Below are 10,713 nucleotides of genomic sequence, written 5' to 3'. Positions count from 1 at the left end.
TTTGGACCTTAACTATAAGATAAAATAATTACGATCAAAAAAAAATTAACACAGGTGGTGGTTTTAATTTTAAAATTAATCCAGGTTGGGAGCCAGAGTGTAAAAATCTGAGTTTCTTAGACATGTTCAGTGTTGGAATTACTTTTGTTTTCAAGTTGGCCTCAAACAGGAAGTCACAACACTATAGGTTAATACGTGTGGAGGGATTTCTGTCTTGGCTTTGACTGTATCGTTTTTTCACTCATGTCACCTAAATTGGAGTCACTGTTACAGACAGAGGTGGATTAATTCAAAGATTGGTACATTCCTCATCATTTATCTCTATTTTTTTTAGTACTACTCAGCAACTGACTAATATAAATGTTTAAAAAACTCAAAGAAAATTCCAAATCCAGTTTCTGATTACATTATTTATGATATTTGAGGATGTTTTGGAATCAAACATTGTTCATAATGAACAGAATTGTTCTTTCCAGCTTTTTTTTGTTTTGTTCTTATGGCGACAGAGCTGATGATGACCATTTGAAATGATGCAGTAAAAATATGAAAGCCGCTCGGTCTTCATCTTTAATAATTTACTAATCAGCAGGAAACCTGCAGCTGCAGTGAATATTCAATGTCTTTTCACATGCGTAACATTTTGGTCTCTGCAGGTTTTTACAGTTATCCAGAAAAAGACACCTGTTATTTTAAATGTATGACTGCAGTTTTACCTTTAATTTGTCAAATTTAAAACACAAACGATCAGTGAAAGGATGTTTTTATGTTCAATAAGTGTGAGACATCTTCATCAAATCATGGTGGGATTTACTGTAATGAGCCCCAAAGGGAGAAACCAAAACATTTCCATTCATGAGGTTAAAATAAATATCAGAAGTTTAACTTTCTAAATCCTTTTCAGATGACTTCTTTTATTGAAACTTTTCAAGAAAAGGGACTGAATTTCCCACTTCTCCCACGTTTTTTTCTGACTCCTGCAGGCAGGACCAAGTATTACAATGAATAGTAAAACATGACTTTTGAAATGACAGCCGAGTTTCCCAGAGTTCCTTTAGGTTGTGATCAGTTTACATTCGTTTTTACTATTAAACTAATGTCAGTGATGATTTTTTACAATCATATACATGACACAGTTTAATGAAATTGCAACTTTTTAGCTTTATTAATTTTTTTACACGTTATCATATTTATTTTGTAAATACAATTTTGTTTTTCCATCAATGAAGCATTCTAAATAATAATATCTTTGGATTGTAAACAGCCTGAGACTTAAAAAAGTATTTAAGATAGAAAACGGTAAAACAAAAACTATGCATCAGTTCAAAAGAAACACCAAGAGCAAAGCTTAAAAAAAGAAAAATTTTTGATCACATCATTTTCAGGTAGATGCTGAGTTTTCTTTGGTGTCACTGCTGGAGATGATGAGATCCCTGATTTTCTGATCACTAACAAGAAGCTTCACTGTAAAGTATCACTGCCTCCTGATAAGGTGATTAAATTGCCGCTCCAACTCAGATGACTTCAGCCAGCATGCTGGCAGCGCCGTCAATGGCTTGGCTCAACACTGACAGGTGGTAATGGACTTTCTCCCAGTCTCTGGGCTCTCCTGATGACTGAACGCGAGCGAACGCATCTGCCAGACCGGGGAAAGTGGGTTTTCCAGCACTGCTTGAAGCCCAGATAACATGTCTGTGTGACACAAAGGTACAGCAGGATTCAGTGAGGGGAGGAGAGGGGCAGCTTCACAAGAAATAAGCAAAAGGCTGCCAACGCATGCTGATCAAAGATTGAATCCATTTAGATATGAACAGTTAAACACAATAAATTTAATGTCGGTTTTGATGTTTTGTTTTGAGTCGCTAAGATTTCATTTAACCTTTGTGCTATCCTAGGCACTTTAACGTTGGGAGTTGGGTCATCTAGACCCACTAGACAGTGCTCTGAACCTTTTTTCTTCAGTGATTTGTGATCTTCACTGGTGTCCATGGATTACATGAAATCCTTCCACGTTTATCCACCTTTGTCATGGTAGGGAGAACACGTCAATGTAAGGGTGGGGTCATCTAAGATAGCACAAGGGTTAATACATTTTCAGTCTGAAAAACATAGGAGTTTCTGATTTTCTGACGTAACATTTTGATTTCTGGGAACAAAGTCACATATTAATACTTAATCTATTCTTTCATTTTTAAATTCCGAGTGTCTTAGAATTTTGGTTACAGTCCACAAATTCAAATTTTGATTGAAATTTTTGCACGGTGACCTCACAGCTAGAAGGCCCCGGTTTGAATCCCGGCTGGGAGCTTTCTGTGTGGGGTTTGCATGCTCTCGCTGTGCATGTGTGTGGCTTGGCCCAACAGTAGCCAGGACAGGCTCCGGCAACCCAGTGACCTCGAAAGGGGTGTAGCGGTTTGAGAAAATGGACAGATGAAAATAAATTCAGAATTGAAACACTTTTCCTCAGACTTCTGGACATTTTTTTTCACCTTAAATGATTAGTATATATCTGAATCATTACATTTTCCACAGTTTTGATTTCTATTTCATTTGGTGTCTAATAAATGGAGATGTTTAAAAATTTAATTTAAATTATTTCTGACCTCATCTGATTTTAAATAATTCTACTAAAGAGAATTTTCAATTAACTTTATCTAAGATGTATATTTTGTCATTTTACACATTTCTTTTTACTGATCATTTATTTCTAATATAAATGAGTGATTCGTTTTTTTGTAGGATTTGATTTTGGTGACCGTGGACTTGACTAATTACCCCTAGAGCGCTTGTGCTAACAAATAATGTTAAATAGGATAAATGCTAAGAATAGAAAATAAGAAAAAAGTATTTCAAATTTCTGAGTCTTAAGGAAAAGGTCGTTTTTTTACTTAAAAGTGTAATTTAAATAAAGATGAGGTTGTTTCCCCAAATTTTGCTTTTCATGAAATAATTCCTGTTTTTTTTAAACAACATTTTTTATTTTACATAATTTAGTTTTAATTCTTTGAAGCTGAAAAAACATTGTTTTCAGTCTAGAGTCAAGTTTAATGAACCTTTTTACCAAACTCTTAAAGAAAAGAAAAAAATCAGAATTTCCAATAGCACCAAAAAGCTATTTTTTCCCCAGTGGCCTCAATTTCATTTCAAGTCAATGTTAAGTAGGGGTAATAAAGGTTTTTGAATAAACATTGTTTTTATCCCCAATTTGAACCTCTTAGCACTGAAGGAATTGCATGGCAGCATTTATTTTAGCATAGACTACACAGCTCCATAATGACGCACATCACCACTTCTCACCTGAATCCATATTGATCTGGAAAGGCGTAGGGATTTAGGAAAGCTCGGTCGAGCAACATCAGCTGATCGTTGATCCTCCGGGCCTTCAGCGGCCTTAGAAAAAGAAAAAAAAGAGGCATGTGTTTGACTTTATTTGAGAATAAACTTGTGTTTCAGCTCAAGAAAACAAGTTTAAAATCACATTTGATCACAAAATGTGTTTAAACCAAGTGAGAACACTTACGTGTCATTGGCCAGATGTGAACTGCGAATTAGCTCTTCTAAATTCTTGGCTTCTCTACGAAAGTTCGCCACTGCCCATTTAAGTGGTTCTGGAAAAAAATACAGATAAAAGAAGACATTTAATTGAAAAGACCGATGGATGCAGGCAAAGTTAGCTTTGATTAGCATTCACCTTTGTTATTTATTAACTTCCTAATATAGTTCTCCCCTTTATTTTTGCACATTTGTTTATTTTGTTCTGAAGTAACCCTGCTTTTATTAATACCTACAGTTGTTCACCTTTTGGCAAAATGCCACAGTGAGTCCGCTTTCACTGATTTGCACAGGTGGTTTGGCAGAGATTTTTATGCCGGATGCCCTTCCTCTATTTTATTCAAGCTGATCTTAAACAATGCCAGGGCCAGAAGGAGCAAAGTGGGGATATATGGCAGGGAGAACAGGAAATGAACCTAATCTGAAGTCACTTACTTACAAAAAAAGCCCCCATTTTTTAAAATTTAGAATCAAAACATGAATACATTTTTACATTTACATTTTTTAGTCATCATTACTGCCCCTAAATATTAAAAAACCTGGATTCCAAGAAGCCTCTCCTGAAAATTGTGTTTTTAATACGATGGATCAAATGTATTCTGAAAATTAAGCTTAAAATTGTCTTTCTGAGTATGTCTTTATTCAAATCATTGTGAATCAGGAGCAGAATGAAAAAAAATGCTTATATGTGATGTTGAAAATACACAAGGCGGGTCACAAGCTCCATGCTCTGCTCCTTTCTGACGCTTTAAAAATAGATCACAAGATGATCGGAGTGAGACTTTAAACTGTAAAAGGGCTGTGATACTTTTGAAGGACGACACTTTATGATGTGAGTTCATCTTGATCAGACGATGCCAAACGTCCAGGTGTACTCAGACATTTTTGGAAAAGGTCCCTCTTAAAGTCTCTTTAGTCTTTTTTTTTTTTTAGTAAGGTGAGGACATGAACCTGTTCATTCTAAATGTGTGGAAGCGATGTTCTGAAAAAACGTTTCAGAGCTGTGTCAAAAATCCCTTTCTCTAGCAGAAAGCAGACAGACAAAGAAGAGTCTACCATATTATTTGTGTATTTATGCTGATTCTGTTCATGTTTTTAGGGATTTTTTCTTTTGTCACAGCTGTTAGGTGGAAGGTTATCATAAAACTGATCACTCAAGACTCAAGTGTCCTATTCATGTAATAAAGTTTAGGAAAACAAACTTTCTTCAAGTTTCTCGAGGACGTTCAATCATCAATAGCATCAGAAAATCAAATGTATCACTAGTCCCAAAGGAAAACTGACAAAACTCCAGAGAAAATGACTCCAGATGTGTAGGGTTTGATGTCTCACCCATGGAGATTCCTTTAGTTTGAAGCTGCGCCTCATAAAGGGTCACTGCCTCTTTCAGATAATCCTCCAGACTCTCAGCATAGTCGGTGCAGTTCAGTGGCAGCAGCAGACTGTCAGCCAGTCGGATCAGGATGTTTCCGGCTGTCCTGGCTACAGCTTGATGGCTGACAAATCCTGACAGGAAGAGGAAGCACAAAACCTTTTTTGTGAGACACTTAAAAATGTTTAGAATTGTTCAAAAACTCTCTATAACATTGAAGTGTATTTATGCAAGACTTAAGACACATTTGCAGCACTTAAATGAAAAATCTTACCAGGATCTATATACTTTGAGGCATAGTCAAAAGTGTCGTATGCCGTGTGATAAGCAGGATAAATTCGAGCATTTGTTTTAGTCTGCATGAGGAAGAAAACACTTTGAATCAGTTAAATGCATTTCTGACATAAACACTGGGAAAAAAGGAAATAAGCTAAAGTAAACCTTGTTTTTTTGTCAGGAAATTAAGCCTCAACGAGCCTTTCAGGTTTAAGATCTCTGCACTAACTTGAATTTCTGTAGGATTTTTTTTATACCCTGTCATATGTGTAGGAAATATCCATGGAGGCAATTCCCAGGTAGTGAACAAAGGCAGCATAGTCACTTCCTGCTCCTGTTAGATACCCCATCCTGTTGAGGGAGACACAAAAAGAGAGACACTTTGACATTCAGCAGTAGAAAATATTTCACTATCAATGCAGGTGGTTGGCTAAAACTAGAAGCTGGATCATGTGTCCGTACCTGGGAATGAGGCCGTGGGTCGGGCTGGTTCTGTTGGAGTACTTGATCCAGTTGTCGTACACAGACAAAGAGTCGTGTCCGGGTGCGCTGACCTGTGAAATCCAACACACTTTCATGTCACAGTGGGAACGGATTTTCTTTGATCTACCCAAGAGGCAGCAGGAAAACAGTTGAAGTGAGTCACCTGCTGGGAGGCCTGGAATATGACGTTCTGCACCGACGGCACCCCTGAGGCTCTGAGCGTGGCGTTGGCTGCAGAATTAAGACAGAACACATGGGTGAGTTTACCCTGTGCTGCAACTGTCTCAGGGAAATGAGCTGATACAAAGATGCTCTTGTGGAAATCATATCTATTCATGAGAAAATGATTTTGACTTTTTTTTGTAATTTTTGTTCCTTGCTTGAGGTGTTAGAATTACAATTTTAGGATAGTATCGCTGTTAATTGACATTTAGGATCATGTTTTGGTGCCATAGGTTTTTAATATTTAATATATTTATTTCTGAGACCTGTTTCAATGAAATGAAAACAGACAGTATGCACACATGAGGACAGAATGTCAGTGTGGAAAAGTTCCCCCAAAGCAGCACAGGTCTGACTCGAATCCTGCCCACTTTAACTGTTTTAAGTCCATTCTTAGAGGCCTTTAAAGTGACATCAGTTCCCTTCGATGCGCTAACATTGCACTTTTACTAGCACAGAAGAAGTCTTAAACCCAGATCCTCCTTTCGGCTCTGCCAATGTTTTAGGCATGAATGCAACAACTGGACAACATTCCACTGGAACTTTCTAAATGCTGTATGTCAGAAATTCATCTTAACCTTCTTACCAAACGTAGCTATGTCCACATTAATGTAAGAAACTGTGCGTTCACTCAGCTTGGTAAAATAATCCTGAAAAAGGGTAAAGATAAAGATTATTTATGTCAGGGCGAGCAGACAAACAATACTTTTGCCCTTAAACAATGTCTTCCTGTCATTTCTTTAAATATTTTTAACACATTTACTTTAGCAAATATATTTTAAGCATTCTTAAAATTGAAATTCTTTATGAACATTTTTAATGTCTTTAATATTCTCCTTAAACTGGAGGATACCTCTGTGTATTCTGCAGAACCAATCAAACCGAACTCTTCGGCCCCCCAGCTGCCAAAGATGATGGATCTGCGAGGTCTCCATTTACCTGCAACCAGACTCTGTATAAAGGACTGATCCAAAAACTGGGAGTTTTATCCCAGTGGGTGGGTTCTTACCCTGCTTCACCATACTGCCCAGAACCCTGGTTATTTCCAGCATAACTGACGTGCCGCTGCTGGGGTCGATGGCTCCATGGACCCAACTGTCCCTGTGGTTTCCATAGATCACGTATCTGTCTGTGAAGGCAGAGCAGTCGCTAGAATAAAACCCGCTAAGAATCGACCATTTACTCGGAGTCACCGGTCTCACCTGGCTCCACGCTTCCTCTGATGATTCCCATCACATTGGAGGAGTTTTTGACAGTTTCATGGTTGTAAATGTCCAGTTTTACATCGCTGTGACAAAAAAGTGACACATGTGAGTGCCGGAGAAGGACTATTTTTCACTCTTTTTCTGGCTGACGAAGTACTACTATTTAAAATATATAACGTATAACTTGTTTTACAGTAACTTCTAGTGTTGATGAAAGTTTGTCCCCCTTTGGGCATCTCATTTAGTCGTTTCATTTTAAAATGTAATTTCCTCCATTTTTAGGCAAATACGAATTAAACAGAGGCTTCAAACCAGTCAGGATTTGTGTAACATTAAAATCTGCAGCTCTAAATTAAAGATTTATTTAAATACAAGAGAAAACCTGTCTGCAGATGCACACCTGTTGTTGAAAACGGAGTCAGTGTTAAACCCAGGCCCCCCGTTGTTGTAGGTGCAGTTAAATCCCCCCTGCCAGTCACTTGGGGCTGCATCTCCACCCAACTCACTGAAATAAACAGATAAAAAAGGAGTAAAAAGTTGTTAGGAGATGTTTTATGTATTAGTTTGAGCCACACATTTAACGAGTTAGTTTACAAACCAAATTAGTTTGTATGCATCCTCAAATCCGATGGGCTGAACTGGAATGGGCGGGATCTCTGTGACATTTTCCCGTGGGATCCTGTAGGTGTCATCTGCAGGAAAAAAAAAAAAAAAACTCCTCTTTAAAACTGACGGCAAAGTTAGCTGTTTAAAAAAATTCCAACTGTGCTGTAAAAAAAAAGTTTACAACAAAGGACCAAAGTGTAGCCATGTATTTACAGACCAAATTACCTTTGGCAGCCAGGTAGGGTGTGAGCATGTCTCCAAAGGGAATACTGTAGGAGCCTCTCTCCACACCAGAGGGAGGCAGGTACCACGAGTGGGGATAGGTCTCACTGGTGTCTGACATGACACCGTCATTGATGTCCAGAGGGTCTGTGTACACAAGGACACCAACCACACCGTATGGGGCTCCATTGATGGCCTGGATGAAACACACAGCATTGAGGAAACCAGCGACTCTTATAGCTGCTCCAGCTCTGTAAGTCAGCTGTAAAGACAGTTTGATAACTGCACAGAAATGAGAGTGTGGGAAAACACAACAGGTCAGGTTTCTTTGGAAAAAGAAAAAAAGAAAAAATTCTAAAATTAAAGTGTTAAGAGAAAAAAAAGAATTCAAAGTCAAAGTTTTCAAGCAAGAGATCTAAAAAAAAAGTATCAAAACTTTGAAATTAAAGTCAAAAGTTTGAGAAAAAGTAAAGAATATGAGCTTGAGGGCAAAAAATAAGTGAATATTTTGCAAACATTTGCAAAAAAAGTATAAAAGAAATAAATACTGGTATTATAGGACCGTATAGTTTCTGCTTTTCATTAAAACTTTGTATTCTCACCTGAATTAATAGTCAAACCTAAAAATTTGGTTATACAAAAGTCTATTTTTTGTTGTTTTTTCTTTAAATTTGTTTTCTAACCCGTTCATCACTATGAAGCCCATTGAGATGTCTATTGTTGTAGTATTGGGCTCTATTAATAAAATTGAATTGAATGAAATCAACCTAAAATAGTAGTCAAACCTTAACATTTGGTATTAAAAAATCTTTTTAGTTGATTGAAAATAAATAAATACAAAAATAAAGCTTTTATGTTTTTCCTGTATTTGCTGGAATATAATTCAGATTTGTGGGACCAGCTAAAAGTTTTGGACTTTTTACAATAGAAAATCAAACATGTCATCATCACCCATGGATGTTAGGCTGTTCTGTAAAAAACTTTTTCAAATGTTTGCCTTGGAAAATAAGTCTCACTTTGGCTGCTCTGCCGGCTCCACCATATCTGGTGATGGCGATGGTTCCTCTGAGGTCCACGGTCTTGTTCAGCAGCTCATAGTCAGCAGCTTTACCCTGATGGGCGTAAACCAGTTTTCCCTGAAAGCGCAGAAAAAGACATCAATTATTTGTCAAAAATGACTCCTCATTCCAGAGTTTTATGACTCTTCTTCCCTGAAACTGTTGAATAGAGTCCTGGTGTCATCCAGTCACTATCAGGATAATCTGATTGTCCATGGCTGTATCTTGCAGAGTTATCAGCTCTATGATAAGAACTTCAAAGGTTTCAGCCCAAAAGATAGCTTATCTCTGATCGTATGATGCAACTCCTCCTATAGCAGAACTGTCAAAACATGGATCTATTTTTGTTCATATCATCATTTTTAGTCTTTGTAAAGAAATCATTTGAATGTGATTCATCACATCATAAAAAAAACCTTCATGAATTTTGAAATGGGGTTTTAGGTATGAAGAAAACAGATCAAAAGATCAAAACAAAAAGCACATAATGAGGATCATACAAGAAATGAATTATCTATGATTTTAATAAAACTTTGTCTCAAATTTGTATTTTACAGTTTTGTTTTCTACTAGTAAACGCCAAAATGACCTAAAACAAAAACTTTTTTTCCAGATGTTTTTCTTCAAAGCTGAGTGGATTGAGGAGACCGAGGCTGAGGTGACAGTCGTGTGATTTTTACAGCTTTGTTGGAGAAATGATGCAATAAAATAGGGAAAACTTGTAAACTGAAGACTCCTACTGAGATTTTTGTTAAACTCCAAATAATTGGTTTGATTATTCTGGTTTTAGTAAATTGAAACCAGTTGAGGGAGGTTTTGCGTTTGTTGTGATGAGCAGTGTTTTACCCTGGGGTGTCCCGCAGGGGCGTATGCAGCGTATGGCTGAACCACATCAGGATGTCTTTGGTCGTCATAGTAGGGCTTCTCCTTTTCTCTGACCGTGTAAAGCTCTGCATCGGATGGGTCCACTAAAAACAAACAACTTATGGTTACTGATCCGTCGGTTACTATAGCAACATGTTGGACATCTTCATTTCAGTCTCACACACCCACAGTGACCTTATTGGGTTTTTCTGGGTCGGGGAAGGAGAGGTAGACGGCGTATTCCTGCCTCCAGGCGTCATCCAGGCCGCTGCTGGGGTCTTTCCATCTCTTCAGCATGAACTGAACCGTCTGCTCATCTCCAGGTGATGTGGCCATGTGGGGAATTTTTGTCAGTTCCCTGTGAGGAAAGACACCAATCCAGAAAGAGCTGAGTTACAGAAACATCTGTCACCAAGAGAAACAGCATTTTCAGAGCTGAAACATGGCTTTTGATGATGAGCTGAGAAACTCTTATCCAAATAAAAAAATCAATATCTGAACTCACCGAAGGTTTTGCTCGAGCTCGGAAGTTTTCACCTCTGACAAAAACTGCTTGATGAGGTTTTCATCCACATCCTTGACCACATCTTTCATCCAGGATGGCTCAGAACTGCTGCTCTTTGAGATACCAAAGTGGCCTATAAGGATTCCTATGGACAGAACCACGGCCGCACACAGAACCCCAAGTAAAGCCTGCTTTAGCATTGTCCTCCCAGCAAGTTTTTCTGGAAAAAAGAAAGGCTTCCCACCCTTTGAACTCCGTAAAAAGTGCTGGTTCCTTTTTGGGGTCCAGGCTCAGAGACAATTGTAATCCTAGTGTCTGCTTCCCTAGATGCAACACATATATAGGTCGTAG

General features: G+C 37.9%; 1 protein-coding gene across 1 annotated transcript; it reads right to left on the bottom strand.

Annotated features, from left to right (window-relative positions):
* Positions 1-1,133: 1,133 nt before the first annotated feature.
* On the bottom strand, positions 1,134-10,689 carry naaladl1 (N-acetylated alpha-linked acidic dipeptidase like 1). The gene is made up of 19 exons (XM_004072077.5): positions 10,363-10,689; positions 10,043-10,215; positions 9,840-9,961; positions 8,952-9,071; positions 7,939-8,131; positions 7,706-7,799; positions 7,508-7,612; positions 7,105-7,190; positions 6,912-7,031; positions 6,756-6,841; positions 6,489-6,552; positions 5,844-5,911; positions 5,660-5,751; positions 5,455-5,548; positions 5,196-5,277; positions 4,882-5,055; positions 3,518-3,605; positions 3,295-3,387; positions 1,134-1,689 (listed from the first exon to the last, which is right to left on the bottom strand). The coding sequence occupies exons 1-19, from the start codon at positions 10,560-10,562 to the stop codon at positions 1,512-1,514; spliced, it is 2,232 nt and encodes a 743-aa protein (XP_004072125.1). The 5' UTR covers positions 10,563-10,689; the 3' UTR covers positions 1,134-1,511.
* Positions 10,690-10,713: the final 24 nt, after the last annotated feature.

Source organism: Oryzias latipes, chromosome 9 (assembly GCF_053564925.1).
Source record: "Oryzias latipes strain Hd-rR chromosome 9, Olatipes_Hd-rR_3.1".
NCBI lineage: Eukaryota > Metazoa > Chordata > Actinopteri > Beloniformes > Adrianichthyidae > Oryzias > Oryzias latipes.
Note: the sequence above shows the minus strand (reverse complement) of the source record. Positions and strands in the feature narration are given on the sequence as shown.